The 20,809-nt window shown below is 39.4% G+C and overlaps 1 protein-coding gene across 7 annotated transcripts in view; it reads right to left on the reverse strand.

Moving 5' to 3' along the window:
• The window catches only part of MYLK (myosin light chain kinase), a 223,844-nt gene that overhangs the window by 66,407 nt on the left and 136,628 nt on the right, over window positions 1-20,809 (reverse strand). For all 7 annotated transcript variants that reach the window (XM_050899516.1, XM_050899517.1, XM_050899520.1 and 4 more), the window contains 3 exons: window positions 19,398-19,644; window positions 11,199-11,279; window positions 9,950-10,839 (listed from right to left, as the gene is read on the reverse strand). In XM_050899516.1, the coding sequence (XP_050755473.1) occupies window positions 9,950-10,839; window positions 11,199-11,279; window positions 19,398-19,644 (1,218 nt within the window). The remainder of the gene's footprint in view (window positions 1-9,949; window positions 10,840-11,198; window positions 11,280-19,397; window positions 19,645-20,809) is intronic.

Raw genomic sequence — 20,809 nt, forward strand, 5'->3', positions numbered from 1 at the left:
TTTTCCAAAAGCGCTAGTAGTGTAGGACTGTAAACAAGAGGGCTTCTGTCAAGTGGCCATCTGCAATATTTTGATTCAGCCTTATCTCTAGCACTCCCATGAGCATTCATGTGTGAAAGTAGAACTTCAGCTTAGTGACCAAGTTTAAAAATGGCACTGAGACACATTTTCTTTTTGCTTGAATTACTTAAAGAACAAGTGTCTGGTATTGTAAAACATCTGTTAGAAACTCCAATATATCAGTGGCAATCAAATTTGTCACTGCAACAAATCCATTTCTTTTCAAGCAAAAAAGCAAAATTTGACTTCATTGGGTTTGCAGAAACAGGATGCGACATAAGCTCTGTAGTTACCAACGGAAGCTTGGTATGACCCAAGGGAAATACATTTCCTCTTAGAAAATAAAACTCTGTGAACCAAAACAGAAGCTGTTCCCAGTAGTTGAGGGATAAGGAAGGAGAACTGTGGTTTACTTCGTTCACTTGCATTGCTTGGAACAACGAAGTACTTTGCTCCCCAGGGAGAACCCCAATTAAAACACTCCAGACTTTCCCCTTCCAAATATCCCTCATTAAGTGAGGGTGAAGGGTGGGCTTGCTTTCTCCTTCCTCACTGGAAAGTGTGGCCTGTCCCCTAAACACAGCCTGAGACATTGTGCACTTCCACCCATTGCTGTTAGCTTGTCAAGAATGCCTCCACCCTCCGCTTATTTCAGCCGCAGTAATACCTTCCCCCCTTCGTCCATTTACCTTTCTCACAGTTTCTCCTAATTAATGGCAAGATTGTATAGATGATCTTTTTTTGACATTTCTCCTGTGTCCTGAGACGTAAGGAAATTTCCCAGCATCTCTTGCTATTTGCCACCTTTCTCTCTATGTTAATGGGAGGCTGCCTTCTGCCTTCCAGAATGCCAGATCCCAGGCTCCCCGTTAATATATCCCTTGTGATGTGGGAGGTGGCACAGGCACAAGTGACACTGGTCCTTGAAAAGGACATCAAAAAGTCCTTGAAAAGAACACCTTTCTGTCAGAAGAACTTTGGGAATTTACTGGCTCCCCTTGGAGACTGGACCTCAGTTCTGACATGGCAATTATGCTTTTGGCATTCAGATTTTCCCCCACTGTAAAACTGGATGTTATTATTCAAGACAAATCTTGTAAAAAACATTCAAATGGTTCCTAACAAATTTAGTTTGCCAGACACACTCTAGGGTTAGAAGAAAACGAATTTTTCCCTCCTCCTCATCCTCCACAAAATCAAGAAGCTCTCAATAATGACTATTTTCCCTCTGAGAAACGATATGAAAACTATCTCAGAAGAGGAGCACTGACCCCTCACTCACATGTGCTGTGCTCAGCCAACCATGGTGAAAAGAAAAGCCACGTGCCTTCCCTGAGGCAACTCTTCTCCATGAGTCAGGCTGAGCCAAGAATGTCACAACTGCAGTTCCATTCCAAATGGAGGAGGGACACTAGAAAAGTATTCTTGCAGGCATCTAGCAAATATAAATTCACATGTCTCTGCTGTTTAAAGAGACAATTGGAGAGCAAGCCAAAGATAAATTCCAGTCTAAGAATTTGTATAAATCTATGTAACGTGATTAGAAAAGATCACACATTAGAACCTAAAAACGCTATTGCAAAACCATAAACAAAGACACATACATATGAAGGAGATCTCTGGCCACCTTACTGCAGGGAAGGAGTCTGGCTTCCAAGGATAACTGGATCATTAAGGGACTGGAACAAAGCAGCATTTAGTTTCTGCTGGAGTTTTCTACCTGCTCAAAAGCCCTTCCTCAGCTCATTGAAGACTAATGTGACATAGGGTCATTCCTCACCACTCATACTGTTGCAGAGTTGTCCATACAGCATACTGCAGCAATATAAGTTAACAACTTATGAGAAACACATCCTTATGCAGCATATACAAACAGAAACATCCCACGCTAACAGTAAGTCATTCCCCACAGTTATACTAAAATCTAGAAGCAAATCCTAGGGTTTTCTCATGATGATCCTCGACTTGCCGTGTGCATTCAGCACTCTGTCAGTTTTGCTTTTAGAATCTAGCCCTGGCCAGGCTGCGTGGCAGAGGTCTGATCAAAGCTGCATTTGGCTTATTCCACTGGAAGCAGAGTCCTCATGAAATAATGTCAGTCTTACTCCTTCCAAAAGAATATTTATATGTGTTGAATTTTAATGAAGTTATTTTGTGAGAAGGAGGATGAAGGAAATCTGTTTTTTCAAGGGCTGCATCCTTTTTCTCCTGACTTCCACTCCCCTATAATCTGCATCCTATTTCCCTCCACTTCTTCATACTCCCCAGCAACTACACTGGAACAGCACATACAAAGTGCATGGGGATTGCCGGGCTTGTTGCTACCACCAGATGCAATTGTAGTATTCTGCCCTCAGTGGAGGAGTGAAGGGGAAATGAGATAATTTGGGTCATTCTCCTTTATCTAGCCACTAGTTTTCATGAAACTGTGGACTACTAGGACTTAGCATGAAATTGGCCAATGGTTCAAAAAAGTATTGGCCAGGCTGGGTCAGGAGTATAAGGGGAGGCTGAGAGCACGCATGACTGTAGAAACCTCATTTTCTTAGAAAACCAGAAAAAAAAACCCCAAACAGGCAAAACTTGATGAGATTTCATAAGGACAGGAAACTCCCCAACAGGCCTATGTTCTGTGATCTAAAGCTACAGTCAATTCCTGGGGCTAGAAGGCCAAATGTCTTTCAATGAAGTATTTGGTATTTCCTCTGCAAAAACCCTTCATGACCTGAAACAAGCTTATTTTCTCATAACTGCGAGAAAGCCCAGACTGGTTACTCCAGTTAGGTATTCTGAATCCTGGCACTTCACAAATCCCAGTCAACTAAAAGAATTTGCTATCCATTTTGTCCCCCCATCCCTCTACTTTTTTTTAGGAACCAGCCCATGGAGAGTCTTTAAAACACTGTCACAAAGTGCAGGACTGGAGTAAACGTGAATACTGGGATCTTCCACTTAGACATTGGAACTGGTGCAGCTCTAGAAAAGACCTTAACAGCCACAGAAGCTGACAGTTTACTGGAGGCTCTGGTTTAGATACACAAAGCCTTTCCCTTGTATTTTGAGCTATTAAAGGATTTTCTGACTTAGTCAAAAATAATGCAAGCCAGTTTAAAATATCTCTAGGCTTCTGCATTCTTTCCATGAAACTCCGCAGAAAGTCAACTTCAGATATAAAACAAATACACAAACCAACAAAAACCAGCTCCTGAGTCTAATTTCCCGCACTGGCATCTAGCTGGCCAACCTCCTGACTCCTATCCATGATGCAGATTGAGTTTATGTCTTTCTCATTTGTATGCCATGGGATAAAGAAGTACTATGGAGTATTTAGGCAATACAAATAAATACTAGGCCATGAGAAATTGTGCCTAGGAGCCATAACAAATTTGTTAAGGAACTTGTTGGCCCACAGTGTTAATTTTCTAATAAATCACAAATTGTCTGGGAAAGTGCAAATATGTGCTAGTGTCACATTCATGTTTAAAAAGGGCAAGTGGGTTGACCTGGAAAATATTGACTACAGTTACAATGACAACAGGCAAAGTAGTGAAAAAACTCACATGAGTTTCAGAGAAGAAAAAATGTCAAATTTAATTATTGCTAATTGATAGAGTTTTAAGGGAAACAATGTAAGAAACCTACTTTCATTATTCATGAGATTACACATTTAACTGGCAAATGTATCTGTGTAAAGGTAATTTTCTTAGTCTTTACTGAAATATTTGTGTTATCTCACATTATTCTGCTTGTAATTGATGCTATATTACTATGTTAATGACATTCATTTAGGAAGAGTTAGAGCTGCCAGAATAAAGATCTCATGAAGAAGCTGACAATAGGAAATCATCACTTGGTATGTTTCTGGTGGATTTCCTCTGTGATCAGACTAGGACCAAAGTTATTCAATATTTTAATCTGTGACGTGGAAATATTCATAAATTAATGTTGATAAACTTACAGATGATAGAAAGAATGTTGGAAAGGGAAAAGACAGAAAGAGAGAGAAAACAGGGCAGTCCTCATAAACAATCTCATTTACTTGTTAAGCTGAGTCCTATTCACTCAAAGAAAATAGGGCTTAAGATAGTGAAATGACAAGCATCCATGGACAGCAAGGGATGCTCTATTTTCAGAAGGTTTAAAGGTATAATACAGAAGTAACAAACACGAGCTCCACTGTTGCGAGGTAGAAAGAGGACCAATGACCTCCAGTAAGCACAGCAATAGGAAGGTCACCTCCATGTCACTGATGCTGATACTGACATGCGGTTCTGCTGCCTATTTTCTAAATAGGATAATAAACCAACAAACAGCAACTGAAGAGGAAGTATTAAAAAGAAAAACAAAACAAAACGACCCCAAGCCTCCAAGGGCTGGATAAAGTGCATTACGGAGAGAAAGTTAGTAAGAGCTTGACTTGTCAAGTTTCGGAAAAAAGAGCGAGAGGTATCTTGATTACAGAGTCAAAGCCATTTTATCAAATACAAATGGGCTCTTTAGCTTAGTAGAGAAAGGAAAGAAGTGTATGGAAGAAGAAACCAGATAAATTCAAATTAGAAATAAGACATTGCTTTGTTTCTTGATTTAAAAACAAAACACTTATAAGAATAATTAGACATTGCAATAAACTACCAGTGATTATAGCAAATGTCTCTCTTTTGCTATATTTAAACCTACACTACATGCATTTCTGGAAGAAGGAAGATTCAGACAAAACTGGCAGTACAGAAGGAAGTTGTGTCAGAACTGACGCTCAGACGATCTCCCTAGCCTTAAACTTTCTGAAGAAGATTTTTTTAAGCTGCAGAATCCATCTACTTTCAGCAGTACATAGAGCTGTGTTAATTACACACCAAACTCTTGTCCAAAGCTAATTAAAAAGAAATAAAAAAAGTCATGGCAGATCCTAGTTAGACTGACAGACACAGACTTGCACAACTGATAGGAAGATTTAGGAGTTATGTTAAGTCACAAGAAAGTTGTTAAGGCATTATTGCTAACAGGATTACCAACTCTTTATGCTGCCAAGACACTTAGGAAGAAAAAAATGCTGTCTTACACAAAGCAATACAAACTCTGGGCATTTTCTAAGCTACACCATCACTGCTACCTGACCCTATATTAAGTAGTTCCTCTTCAATCTATATAGTCACATGCTACTAAATCTAGCCAAAAAAAAGCAGAGCAAGTTGATTTAAAAAACGGTAAGTTTGGCAGTTTTGACTTATATTCACTGTGCACCTCAATTCTCCAGTCTAGTAAGGATGCCAGCTTCCAAACTCCTTTCACTGTTGTCTTCTAGAACAACTTTTGTAAAGTTGTTCTAAAATGCAAAAATTTTCTATCTGGATTTTCTATCCAAGAGCGAGTCACATAGCAGGACACTAGCACAGGGCACTACTGTGTCAAGTACTATACAAATGTAAAACAAAATGGTTCCTGCTCTAAAGAGTTCACCGTGTGAGGAAGCCTGTTCTGCCCAGTCCTTATATGTCTAACTCCACTGTAATGTCTGCTAGACCCTTCTTAAAAACTTTTTTCCAAACAAAAAGCTCCCCACAACTTCAAACAAAGAACTTTCTCATATTAAAATCAACTGCCTCTTTACCATACAACATCTAACCTGCCCGTATAAATGCATAATGCTCTAATTTAGGAGTACCCTCTTTTGTTTGTTTGTTACAGTTACCATTTATTTTGAGATTTCACAGGCAAAAACCACATTAATATCTATCCCAGGAATGTAGATAACCACACTCTGACAAGTGTTTAAAAGAACAAAAATAGAAAATCAAACCACTAATAAACTCCTACCGGGTCAGACATGTTCATAAATGAAAAACGGTGTAAGAGTTCTCTTTGTCATAAAAATGATACTTTAAGCAACAAATCACTCATGCCAATCAACTGACAGAATACTATTTGGGGAATTATTAAAAGAAATGGAGAAACAAGTACTGATGTTCATGATTTCAAAGGGAAACAAAACAGTATTAATAGTTGAAATGTAAAATGGAAGGAATGAGACTGATCTTAGATATGTTGTGATTGTGACATTCAGTATAATGTTGCCCAGATTCTGGTTTCTAATTGCTAATATAAACTTAACCCTGCAATAATAGAATACATTGCAAGCCCTAGATTAAGTACTAGAATACAGCACAAATACTGCATAAATATGCCTGAAGATGAAGGTCTTTTTTGGAGCAGGATTTATTTTTTCCTTTGCCAAAGACCTTACCAATCAGTGATTATTCTGATCCTGGTGTTTGAATTTGGGCTTCTCCGATGGTACGGAAGTGGGGCTAACATCCCCCCTTCTCTTGCACACTAATGGCTAAACTGCCTTGGACAGGCAATGTAGTGTTAGCCTCTTCAAACACAGAGGAGACGTGTAAATAGAATTGTTTCTAACAGGTAAAGGGCCTTACTATCAGCTAGGACAAATATGCCAAGGAAAGTTACTTTCATTGAGTGACTACATAAAGGGACTAGTTAGTTTCCCTATCCTGTGAACTTGTTACACACAAGTATACTTTTAAGTCTGCCCTTCCTGGCCAAATATGCCACTTGTTTCATCAGGTGGGCTTGTTCCTGAAACCAGATTTTATGTATTTATCTTCACAATATATTTGGCACCAGGAGATCAGCAAACTGCTATCTCTTTTTGCTGTCTGGTAATGACAGAGAGGGTTAATTTAATTTCCAAAAGACAAATACATGGCATTTTGCAGGTTCATGTGTTACTTACATTGAACAGTTTGTGGGTCAGTGGCCCATACTAACTAATATGGGCTTGTAGTATGATGGGAAGCAGATAGACATGTCTCACTCTAGACAGAGGATTTGCCAGTATCCAACTCACTAAGAAGAAATAAGTTATTCTTCTGTGAGATACTTCTGGAAGATTTCCCATATGTGAGAATCAGTGGTCACCACCAGACGTCACCGCAGCACAAAACCAGTTGGTGAAATAGCTAAGAATAGACCCAGTCTATCCACTTCCATAGTGGGTTTTGTGGCTGAACACAAGAGGAGCAAGGTCATACTGAAGAAATAAAAAATGGCTTTGCAAGATCTAAGCCCATTAATGTGAGCTAGGTCCATTTGCTCTGAATTCCTCTCCTTCCCTACAGACTCAACCTTCTTTCAGCTGAGGATGACTCTAAGGGATTATCTCCAGAGCCCATTAAACGCTGCTCCAAGGTTGGCCAAAGGCACTGCTGCTGAAGGACATGACACCTGTGGGCGTGACAAAGCCGCCTTTTCAGTATTTGGGGCAAAAGATGGAATCTGGGATTTTGGCATTGGGCTGCTGAGTACTGCATCCAGTTTTATTGTTGCTCTCTATGTTTAAAGCTGCTCCAAACACTCTCTGTGATACTAATCCATACAGTTTCTCTATTGAACAGTATTTCCTGATATGCATCCTGAATTTGTTATTTCTCAATTCTAGTCTGTAGCTCTAATTATTCCTTCTCCTCCCTTGGTTCCTTCAATTATTTATGTGTTCCTAATTAGGACAAAAGAGAAAAATCAATCTCTAAGAAAACCCGAACTTACTTAAAGTAAGTATCATGCATACCTAGTTAATCACTTAACAGTTGGCATGAAAGCATCTCACAGTGGGAGAGCAGCAGCACATTGTTCTCCAAGTGCCAAAGTTAGCAGGTACTGTCAGGAAAAAGCCTAAATTGACCATCATGCAATGCATCCCCTCAGTGTACCAGAGGGTATGTAATAAGGTTTAAAAAAAAAAAAGTTCTAATCCTCATTCCATTTCTTTCCATCAAAGGAGAAAATTGTAGCATTTACTTCCCTGTGTAATATTTCTTTCTAAGATCCTCTGCAAATACATGCAAAAGAAAGCATATCTTTGAAGTACCAATAATACTGACTACCTAAGCATGATACTAGTGTAATAATGCAGGTACAACTCAAACATAAGGACAGTTTCTTCACTCCCTGCAAGAAGCTGCCCTGAAACAATGGATTCCTTATCCAGTGGTGACCTTTGTTCCTTACCTCAATGGAAAACACTGCTAAAGTGTGACATCCTGACAAAATGCCAGCTCTGGGGTGTTACGACAAAGAGTGTCACCTAGCCCAGACAAACTGGATGGTATAAGTCACATGCCCTGCTCAGGCAGGTGGTAGAGCATTTCTGTACATGAGAATCACTTCACTGTAAACACAATTACACTGGATTTTCAGCTCCACAGTACCATTTTATAAGGTGAATATGAGTTGGTGGATTGTAACACTCAATTACTCAGATTATTTCAGTCAAGAAAACAGCTTTCTGCAGCACCACAACACTAAAGCTTCGGGACTTTAGGAGGCTCCACCATAGCTCAGAAGCTTTGATACAGAGCTGCTGTCTATCTGATGTACTTTGATAGGAGACATGAAACTTTGAGATACATAATTTCTTTTCACTCTGAGCAACTCCAAGAAAACCCTTGAAATATTGCTTCCAGTGTAAGGCTGATTAACTTGCAGTCTCCCACCTTCCTGATCCTGTCAGTCCTTTTTACAAGGATGGCATTTCCACCAGTTAACTTCTTCTCATGTACATGACATGTACCCCTATTCTATACAGTCCCCTCTGGTGGAAATCATCATGTACTCATAAATAAAATTTTTATGCTACTTCAGACACATGCCAGACGCAATGCACCTGCTACCATTTCCCTCTCTCCAGCTACTTACTTTGGTATCCCCTTAATGTAGTACTCAGGTACACACACACACACACACACCCCCCACCCCCCCTGCTCCCATCTGAAGGCAATGTTGTTTCTGACTGCATCCACTTTAAAAGAATCCTCATGTTTCGGTGCCTGGAACACTGCAGAAGGATTCACTGGTTGTGGTGAACCATTGTGCGTATTCATTTGGTTCTCATTTAATAACACCGAAAATAGTCTGGATTAACTGAAGAAAGATTCACAATTAAAAGTGCAGACCTCTGTGTCAAGCTATAATTCTTACTGTGAACGTGAACTTTTTTAATACAATGTGCAGGACAGCGTCATTCTCCATATAATTTCCTCAGTGTTTTATGAAACAAATATGAAGTAAAGAAGTTTTTTTTGTTTTATCAGTTATCCTCCCTATTTTTGTCCCAAGGAAAATATATTTTGTCTAGACACCTTATTAACTTTCATACAAAACCAGTCTAGTAGGGTTTGATTATCCAGAATGTAGAATATAAAGAAATCACTCAATATGACAACAGTAAGTGTTCTCTCTGAGGACTTCTACCAAACTCTGTACTGTTTTGAAATTAGTTAAAAGTCGTCAGGCCAGTGGCGTTCAAATATTTCAGTGTCTGTAAAGGCAACAGAATCATCTGTGGTGGGGCATTAAATACACTGGAAATCAATTCTCAACTGTGATCTTAACTATGTAACTTGAAGTTGTAGTAATTTCTTTCTATGACACAACCCCTCTTTGCTTCTGTGTTTCTTATTGCAATAAAAAGCCTGAAATATTAAACATACAGAAGAATTAAATTAGAATTTGTAAACCAGCAATAGTATTATTCTGTTTTCAGTGTTCTAAATCCTTAAAGTTCAGCTTAAATAAACGTCATGTACCAGCTCCTTAAACAGCGTTAGCAAGGTAAACAGCATTTAAAAATGCAAGAAGTTCAACTTTATAAAAATTACATCTGCAGGCTGTTAAAGGAGAATCTGCAAGAAATGTCAAACAATACCGTTCCTTGTGTACTCCACTGAAATAACAAGAAAGTTGCATCTGGAAACAGTTACTGGCACAGGACTTAAATAAAGTATTGCATTACCTTTAATGAACTAAATATTATTAATCAAGAGCCAGATATAATAGTGTGCTGTCCAGCTGGCTTGTAATTCAATTAATTTACCTTCTTGGGAGATGACAATGGACTTTGATGATTTGATGGTTTTGCTGTCTAGAGTCCAGGTGACAGCAGCAGGGGGATCAGAGGAAATCCGACATTGTAAGACCAATTTTTCACCATCTACCACTTGAGCATCCTGAAGCTTCTGTGTAAAGGAGGGTGCTGTTCCTTTGCTTGCTGGTAGTTTGCTTGCTGTTGCTTTGTTTTCAGCTTTTTTCCCAATTATTCCGCCATCCGCCACCGCGCACCCATGTTCACAGTTTCTGTCATTCTTCTCTTCTTTTTTCACTGCTGGTTTGGCAACAGGGGCTTGAGAATTGGGGGTCGCATTCTGGGCTTCAGAATTGGTGCGGGCATTTGGTGCTGGGGTGCTAGCACTACCATTCTCTGCAGGTGGCTTTTTCTTTGAGCCCAGCACAGATCTGAAATCTGTAATGGCTGGTTTAGGAGGTGGCACCTTCTCTGGCAATGGGGTTTTTGGGGTGCCTTTCTTGGCCAGCACAGAGCGGAAGTCCACCTGCTGAGGAGCATGAACTTTCCTTTCCTCCTCTGACAAGGTCTTGGGTTTGACCTGCCGCTGCAGGTTTGCTCGGAAGTCCATTTGCTCGGCTGGGATTTCTTTCAGTTCCTCCTCAGAAAAACTCTTGGTGCTGACTTTCTTGCCTAAAATGTCACGGAAATCAAGTTGCTCAGCTTCCTGCTGCCTCAGGCTCTCCTCTGTGTGTTCCCGAGTTTCCACTCGCCTCTTCAGCACACCCCGGACGTCTTCCTGCTCTTCCTCAGCTGCTCTGGTTTCACTGCTGTTCTTTTTGAAGCCACTTGTTCTACCAAATGTTAGTTTACCATGATCTCCACCATCTCTTCGCTCTCCAGAGCTGGCTGATTCCCTCCCACTATGATCCGAAAAAGAAAAGAAAGAGAGAGCCAGGAAAGGGGCTGGTTTAAAAATGTCAGGGAACAATCTCAGAGCAGGAACAAAATGTGTTTATAGAAAGGGAGGTTGATTAGAGGAGCACACTCCATTAGTTTATTGCATCAATGATGACTTCAGGAGCCATATAAGGGCACAAACAAAAAAGATCTTCTTTACTCTGGCTTGGTACAATGTGCTTAGCCTGTATGATGAAAACAATTTGTTGGGTCACATTTGGGGATTAGGTTGAACAGCAGCCAGCCTGGGTCTGTAAGGGCAGGGAATTAACGGAGCAAAAAATAGAACCCACCCATGCAAGTCCCTGGGAAAAATACTCACTCTCTGAGCATTTCTGCTCTGGAAGCTGAACTCTCCCGCAGCATCAGAGACACCTGGCAGCTGCATTCTCCAACTTGGTTCCTGAAATATTTAAGTGAAATCAGGAAAGCAGAGGTTTCTCCCTCCAAAAGTGTAACTTGCCTGAGCTAAGTGATTGTGTGTTGCACTAAAGCAGCTCAAATCCAGTGTGGCATCCTCCTTTCCTACGCCCAACATTGTGGTGGTTGACTGAGTGGATTTGGTCCCCTTATATTTGGAGCCAAGATATCTCAAACAGCTTTTACTGATCTGTTGCTGTCTACACTGGGAACAACACACTCCCTGAACAAAAATCAAAGCAACAAACAAGCTAAAGGAAAACAAATACAAAAGCTGGAAAATCAAGGCAGAGGAAGGGGCTATTTTGCAAAGCTGAAAATCTTTCCAACTCTGCCTACTGTTTATTTATTCAAACCCAAGCTCTTAAGTTTTCTAATGTTAAGATATTAAAAGCAAGGTCTCATTTCCTTCCCTCCCTGCCAGCCTAACCAATCAGCAAAACCCATCTACATGGATTGCTCCAGCCTGTACATGTTTATATTAAAAAACATAAAAGTATCACCATATATGGTGCTGAGTACTTATTCTTCCTTTTGCAGAGGAATACCATGGATGCCTTCTGGAAAGGGCTCCCATTAAAGAATTCATTTAAAATGCTCCCCCCGCCCCCGCTGCTCCCTCCCTCCCGCAGATATATATCATTCTTCTAGCCCCAAACGCCTCTTCTCCACTTAACACAGGAGATGCCAAAAGCAAAATTTAACTCCCCCAAGGCAGCAGTTGTGTAACTGTTGTCACCGCTGCCCTGAACTGCTATTAAAAAACCAGGCTTTAATTGATTAAGGACTAGAGATATCTTTTATTAGTGAAAACACTTTCGTCCTTCCCAGTTTAAGTATAAGCTTGTAAGGGGACTACAAACTCCTGGATGATTTTTATTTTTCAAACAAAAACAATTTTTGCTACTGAAAACATTTCCTGGACATGAACAGAACACATGTGCATTGGGGGGAGGAAGGAAAGAAAGGCAGGTTTTTCCAGCTGTGTTCTCCTTTCAAAAGAGTTGCTAGATAAGAGCACCTTCAAGTCCACTTTACCCTGAAGTTTAAAACACAGACTCAGGAGTGCTTTTCGGTTAGTTTGCCATAAATATGTTGTATGGCCTGTTTTTTAAATAGTGCATGGAAATACATTCCTAGATATGCTTCTGTTTGGGTCAATAAACTATAATTTCACCCATTTGCAACTTGCAATGAAGTCACACAGTAGGCAAGATCATTAACACAGATGCAGCACTAAGTTATGTCTTTATAACAGCAGTTAGTGCCATCACCTTTTCAGACAGATTTCCCTTGCTTTCTGTTGCTTTAGAAAATGAAACCGTGGATCAGCCTAATATGAAAACCAAGCCTTTAACACCAAGAAGAAATTGGTGGGGTTGACTGAAGTAACTGGATTGCAAAGAAAGGCCCTGCTGGTAGGAACACATCTTATTTGACCTTAAGACCGTTAACAACAAGAAGCCATAGAAACGTTTTCAACACTTTCTATCCAACAAGTCAGAATATGTACACTAGAAACTGTTATTGAAGGCAACCCATAAGGACAGGACTGAAAGTCACAATCCTAATTTCCTTCAATACAAAAGACTAGAGAACATCTGAGTACCAAACAGAAACTGTCCAAATGGCAGGAGAGGATCCAAGTCAATGCAGAGAGTATTTAACTCAGTCCTGCACTGGCGACCTGGCATTCTTACTTCCTCTTATGTGTGACCTCCATTTGGAAGCAAGAGAAATAGAAAGAAGGAAAGACAAATGGAAAGATAAATAGAAAAAATTGCATGTCAGCTCCTCCCAACATACTGATTAGCATCAAATGATGGCAGGGTACCAACATTGCTGACAATCTGTTGTCTTCAAATAATGCATTTCAAACTGGCCCCTTTTGCCACTATTGAAACTCATGAATTTTTTTCCTGCTTCTCAGAAGCTTTTAAGAAAAGCAGACACACTCTGAAACTGCTCAAGTACTTTCTCATTCACTAGTGCTACAGGGCTGTTAGCAGGCTGTTGGTTTACCAGAAGATCCCCCCCATAAGTCTCCTAGAGCTCAATTACTCTTCCTTTAGGACTTAAAACCAATCCAAAGCTGACAAAGTAGGAGAAGCCATGCAAGCTGAAGTATAGACAATTTACAGCATACATCAAATAGGGAGGCACCACTGCCCAGCTTCTGTCATGACTGTACGGCAAAAATATTTGCCCACAAAAATTGTGTCACCAGTGAGAGAGGTTAAAGTGACAGAGACAGCACTCTCCCAGGAGAGGGATCTAGGGATACTGAATGTGGTCCTGACCATGAAGAATAGCATTTCTGCAGGACCCATTTCTGCAATGCATCTTTCCCTCTGCAAATTCTTTACATATGCAAAGAGGCAAATAAGGAAGGCAAAGTAAACCTCTCTAAACTAAACTATTTTTCACAGGGTTTGGAAAATAAAGGAGGGGGTAAGAAAGCAGGAGAGCATTTTGTTCTTTCTATTTTTAAAACCTTGGGAAGCACTTACAAATTATGGCAACAGTGGGACATAGAAGTACCTAGATGGAAAAATTATTCACAAGGTAGTTTTCTGATCTTAATTATGATTTCTGATTCAAGTGAATGGCTGAAAACTAGACCACTGGATACAAACCTCGAGTCTGTGTCTGATTCATCCTATCCCTGTTCAAAAGTGTAGCCTTCTCAGGGCAAGTCCTGCTCCCAGTGAAATCAAAGTGAGTTTTGTTACTGATTTTAGGAACAGGGAGAACATAATTTTGTCTTCTGAATTCAGTTGCAGAGTCTAAAAATGTGAAGTTAATAATACTGACCCACCTTGGGGATCACAAGATGGAAAAAGAGAAACAAGCCAAGAAAAATTAAGAAGGACTGGATGGTTTAGATGCTAAATTCAATCAAGAATAATTCTGGAAACTTTGTAAATATTTTTACGTTTATGCAATTTCAGAATCTAGGTAAGGCAAGATACATGGGGGCAGTTAGAAAAAATAGAGCTTTGCAGTACACAAGCACTAATTCAAGTCTTTCACATCTCTGCTGTTTTGAATCTTGGCAATAACAATCTTCTGCAACTTGAGGTTCTCTGTGTCGGCATTTTATCAACAAAACCCTAGACAAAGACAGATCTTAGTGGCTCTGTTATTGTGGAATAATGATAGATGGATAAAACTTATGCTTAGTAGCTATGCTGTAAAGAAGTGTCTGGAAGTGTGGACTTTTACAGGATTGTTCTGTAGAATGCCCATGCACAAGACTTATCTTTAAAATGTCAAGGAATAATAGTAAAAAAACCCCACCAAAACCAAATAAAACCCCAGCTGCAAAGCCTGAAGCAATTTTAAAAATAGCTCTCTGTCCTATTGTGGGATCACTTTTCCCTGGAATGGCTTTTATGTTCAAAATATCTTGAAATACTAGTTTCTTGGCAGAATCTACTGAAATATTTTCACTGAACCTTAGATGAGACTTATTGTCTGTGTGTCCCTAGGAAGCACTCTCTGGAGGAAGAGGAAAAAAAGCATTGTTAATTATAGTGTGGGGACACACCGAAAATTCCTACTGGCCTACCAAGTCCGACACAAGTATTGCAGAGTAAATTACATTTTTTTAAGAATGAACTGAAAGGGGCAAAGAAGTTGATTCCTAGCTATAGCTGGTGCTTCAGTGCGGGTAACTGCAAAGCCTCAGAGCGAGGTTTTGCAACCCTTTTGTGAGTTAGTTAAATGGAGAGAAAGTCCAGACTCCATGAAGCTTTAGTCCCAAAGAAAGCAACTAATCTACTGGATCACAACTTTAGCTGACATAAAGCAGAGCAGCTCTAGTGGCTTCAAAGAGGATGCACTGATTTACCTCACTTGAAGGTTTGGCCAAAAGCTTTTTGTACCTGAAAGACCAATCAATTTATTTGCATTTTACAGCATTGAGTGGGAGAATGGAATGGGAAGGGGTCATGGTTTTCTTTCCTAAAAATAGACAATGTGTTGATAGCAGAAAACAAGGTTTTCAAACTGTATTTTACAGACAGACAGAAATATATTTACTGTTTGGTGTAATGGAATGTAATCTTACAACTGCTTTTTATATAGCGTGAATTGCAGAGTATTCAAGGTACCACTGATTTATAAGATGAATGTTTACCTCTGATTTTAATCAGATTATCAAAATCTCTAAATAAGATTAATCAACACTAGCCAAACTTTTATGGTAGATGGAGTGGGTGAGAAGAGAAATATTCAGCGTCTGAGAAGACAAAGGTTAACAAAGCAGATGATCTGTTTAAGGAACTGCAGGAGGATTTCTGAGGTTCTCTCATGTTGACTGTGCTGATATAAAGATAAAGGCTGTGCTCAACAAACACAGTCTCTGTCCAGTACTCCCAATTTCTTTGCTAACCTCTTCATTTACGATGTACACACTGACTGAAAGAACATGGGAAAGTCATACTGGGATAAAAGGATACCAGTGCTTGCATCACTGGAAGGATGCAAAGGACAGGAGGAGAAAAAGATGTCTGTGGTTTTCTGAGTCAAAAAAGGATTGTTATTTCCCATTTCAATCACGATGGTTTCACAGAGACTCTGACTGACTGATTTCTTATCCCTCAACTGCACGGGCCGGCATTTTACAGGCTGTAGAATGTTCAAATTTCAATAGATGAACCGCAGTAGTGGGCGAATCTGTTGTTCTTTTTATATCTATGTGACACTATTCCTTGAGGCCTGAGCAGTAACGAACTCAATGGAACATTATTAGGACAATTAAAACGAAGAATGCAAGTGTAGATGAGTCAGAGGTCTATGTAGGTTTAAAACAAAGACCAGGAGAGGCTACAATGGCTACCCTCTTAAAAGTCAGACTTAGTAGTCTGCTATACAGTAAAAGGCAAAGCAAACACGTATTCTAAATAATGCTGAGGGATGGAAAGACAGAAAGCCAACCAGCAATCATCGATGGATCACATTAGGATCACACTGGGCTACACACCCTTGTCAGCTCACTCTGATGAAAGGAGAACTAAGAAGAGACAAATAGATCTTTTGTTAAACCCAAATTTTTAAGAGCAGAGTTTTAATTTGTGAGCAGCCAACACAAAAGGAGAATTGTGGATGTATTAGGACAGAATTTAGAGCTTAAGAACAATGGAGAAGAAAATTGGAAAATAATTAACACTGGTAGGAAATCACGCCTGGACTAAATTAAGGGAGTTGGAGAAGGAATGACTCCCTAAAAGCAGCTACGCAACATGCTTCTAAAATTAATACATTAAAAGGAACTGCACATTTTATTTGAAAAGAAAATGATTATGTTTAAAAGTAGCCTACTGTCAACTTCTCTATAAACTCTCCAGTGAATTGACTTGTGGCTTCTCAGTTATTCCATATTTTTAATGGGCTTTGTAGGAGTTTTTGAGGGAAAGACACTAAACGCAGCTCTCCTCCTCTCAGGTACTGTTAAGGCTGTTTCTGAATATATAAACAATTCTCAATCAAGTATTGAAGACAAATGCAGGCAGTTCAAAAGCTATTTAGACAAGACTATTTGCTGCTGAAAATTATTTTGGCTCTATTGCAAACTTGAAGTTATACAGCTGACATTTGGCTCCTTGGATATTCCTGAGGCAGTTACTTCTCTGTTATTCATAGTATAGAAGCAATTGCCTAAAAGCATATGGCTTTCTGTTCCCCAAACAGTAAGTGAAATTTTACAAATGACAGCAGGGTAAAAAGAGGTATCAGCATTCCTCTTGCTCTAATTGCAGCATTAATTTACTCATTAAGGATTAGAAAAAGCCAACACGAACGCACTGATCTTTGTGGGATCCCCAGCTATTTCTCCAGTAAAAGGATTAGGGAATAACTGAAACTAGCATGTAATCTGCTGTGTTGTTTTCTAGCTACAACTTTACTTCTTCTCACCCCCCCAAAAATTGTCCTCCTCCGCTAATTTTTTGAGATAATTTATTTTCTAAGTGTACATTCTGTTATGTACTAGAGTCATGATATTGTCAGGCTTCTACTTTGACAAATGTCTTCAGCGATGAATTTGGTCTGGGTGATCACCAACTACACCTGATCATTAAGGTCAACTTGCTCAAGTCAGCCACAACAAAGTCTTCCACAAAGCCCTCTTGGCTCTCCTTTGTTCTTCCTGTTCTCTTTCCTTCTTCCATCCCTAACATTTTGCTGAAATATCTCATCCTCTTTCAGTTCAAGTGAAATCACCATCATATCATACGAGAAGATGCCCATGTCCAGGGCACACAAACCGAAGTGTGGAAATGTACCAGTAGAAGGTAGCAATTCTCACAGTTTGGCCTGCTCTCTCATGCAGAGGTTAGTGACCTTAATGAAATTGAACTGGCATTTCTATACCCACCAGAGGTACCGAGTGTTAGAAATGCCACTGATCCCCGAAGAGACTTTTCTTAGATGCAAGGATGTATGTAGACATGACCCGCGCAAATCAGCATTATGAATCCCCTAGATGACCTGGGCTGATTGCAAACAAGCCAGTTGTTCTGAAATGAGTCAGTTCACAATTTATTGCAGAGTACAAAGGGTCTAAATCTATGGAAGAGCTTATTTGCAAAAAGGTCATGGCACATATGTCTCTACCTACATAAATATTAGTAATAAGACTTGAAATTAAGTGTAGAAAAACTTCATTGTAGGAAATCTTGATATGCAACAGCTATAATTTTCTAAAGCACCCTTTTCTGGTGAAAAGTGAGTGCCTCGTCTGACTTTAAATGCTAAAATATACTGAGGCTAGTTTGTAGCTGCCTGTGATAGTCTATGGAAACATACCTTAGAGCTAGGCATCTACACAGTGACATGTCCATCATTCGGGCAACACTGGTTGGAAAATAAACTATAACTATAAACAATTAAACTCACTGTTTGGACGTTAAATGGGTTAAATTTATTAAGAAATGCCCTCCCTCCTTGGGTTAGGAAGACATGAGTAATTTATTTGCAAATAGGCAAAGGACAATTCAGTTTTTAAATTTTGTACTAGACTGAAGTATATGAAACAAAACCAACTTGTTTATAGCATGAAAAAAGACAAAAAACACCATAAACCAGGCAAGTGCAAGCGATGTGGAACTGCAATGCTAACACTTCGTAATACTGGGCAGTATCTTTCTAAACTGCCTACTGGACTAGTCTGTCTGAACTAAAAAGCTAGCGTGTAGAGCAGAGCAGATAATTTTCTTCCAGTGTAATGGATTCATATGTCCATGATGGTTAAATAAATTTTAATAAAGAAAGTCACAAATATTAGCCAAGTAAGGCAATACATCTATGCACAGTAAATAGCACAGAATGATAACATCAGTTTAAAGTTGTACACTAAGTTTTCTACAACCACATAGAGGATATGTAATTACGCCCAATCTTCACCATTGGAGGTGGAAAATGCTGTGGCACTTTCTGCAAGGTAAAGAACCAGCAAATCTGATTCTTCATTTAAAGGACAGTTATTTTACCAGGGGAGGAAAAAAAAAAATTCAAAACAGCTCTTCCAAATTTTGTAGGAATGACAAGAAGTTCAAAGCATCAGGGTCCCTCATTTCAAAGACACATCAGAAAAAGGAGACTACAACTTCCATATAAAATTCAGACATTTCAAACATGGCCAGGAAACACTTTTTCCCCTTAAAGGTATGGATCATAGTCTTGTGGAACGGCCCTTCCTGGTCAGGTTGTTCCCATGGAAAGCAGGCATCCTTACAAATATCCAGAGAGATGCCAAATATGATAAACAATAGCTCCAAAATCAAGACATTGATTGTGGTTTCCCTTGCTAGAAGCCCAAATTGCTTCCTGTACTGCTGCCACAAAGCTTTGTTTTTCAGGATCCCAAAAGGAAACTCTATACTGCTTTCTCCTTCTTTCTGACTCGTCTTGTGTTTCCTCTTTCCTCTTTGAGTTTTATTAGTTCTTTTCATCCCTCAGAAATATTTTGTTCCTTTAGTACCCTACTATTTTGTGTGAATAGGAGGGAACTCACGTCATCTTCAGGCGGGAATTTCAACTTGAGGGTAAATATAACTAATTGTTCCAAGGGAACAAGCTCTTTCCATGGCAAACATACCTGAGCTGAATTTCATATTGCCCTGCGTGATGAGACTGCACATTTCTCAAGATCAGTGTGAAGATGTCTTCATTTTGCAGGATTTCACATGCTGTTCCCGGCATTATTTCTTGTCCATCTTTAAACCAGTGAACAGTGGGGAAAGGATCTCCAGCAATGGCACAGGATATAAGGACATTTTGCCCAGGAGCTGCTGTCACTGATCTCGGTTTGCTAATGAACCAGGGCTGAATACCATCCTGAGGTTCTGTAGTTTACAAACACAGTTTACAAATCAGGAGAAAATGCCAAGCTTGAATGTAACTAATAAGCTAACTGATTTCAGGGAAAGCAATCACAGACAAGCAAAGTTATTTTGAACATGCAGAGTATAAGTTTTTAACATGAAAATAAGTCAGGCTTTAATTTTGGAAGTAACTTCTGTTGGTACTAAAATTAATCATTTACTTGGCACTTTACTGGCTCGATCCAGGCTTATATTAAGAGCAAAACAAAGGGACTTTAAAGCTGCCCTAAAAGGAATCTTGAAGATTTGTCCTTAGAGAATATGGGTAGGAATAGCTTTAAGGGTAAGTGACAGTACTATGACTGCTGTGCAGTTGAGAGCTCATGTAATAAATCATCATTAGCCATTGCATAAAATTGCATTTAGTATAGAAGACTGACCCTGAGGCTAGATCTCAGGGGAGCTTAGAGAATAGAGGAAGGTCTGAATTCAGAGCAGACAGTGACAACAGACTACAGACCCACCCGTGGAGGCACAGCTCTCTGAAATCCTGGGGTTAAGATCCTTTACATTAAAAATAATAAAAGTCTCCCATTGATTTTCAATAATTCTTAGTAATGACTATGGGAAAATTTTGGCATACACTACGATTAGATGAAGTCCCCTATCATGCAGGTAGTGAATGCCCAATCACAGGAAGTTTTTAGGTATTTGAGTGTTTACTGTGGGATTTACATCATACGTGGAGATTCAAAGCCAATTTTTTTGCAGCTAGTTCTCAAATTGCAGAAATCATGTGTTCCTCACCTGCTACCGCTGCAATGCTAATATTAAAGCCAGAATACCTGGCTCCTAGACAGCTTTTCCAAATACTCAGGGCTTTAATTAGAAAGAAAAACATCATTAAATTGTTTACATTAAGTCCATAGCTAAGTAAGCCTTATAGTTATAATCTGAAGCTGCATTTAGCAGAAGTTTTGCACTATCCCTAGGAGTAGGACTCAGGAATGCATTTTTGAAATAGTAACATAATGTTCCAGAGTGAAAAGATTTTTTTAAAGTTGCTTCTGCTCAATATCCTTTTTAATTCAGATGCAGAGACTGAGAACTCCTAGCATCCTTCACAACAGATCTTATAAACACTAATGTACTTTAAATAGACACTCCTCCCGCACATTAGAATTAT

The sequence above is a fragment of the Gymnogyps californianus genome, chromosome 7 (assembly GCF_018139145.2).
Source record: "Gymnogyps californianus isolate 813 chromosome 7, ASM1813914v2, whole genome shotgun sequence".
Lineage (NCBI taxonomy): Eukaryota > Metazoa > Chordata > Aves > Accipitriformes > Cathartidae > Gymnogyps > Gymnogyps californianus.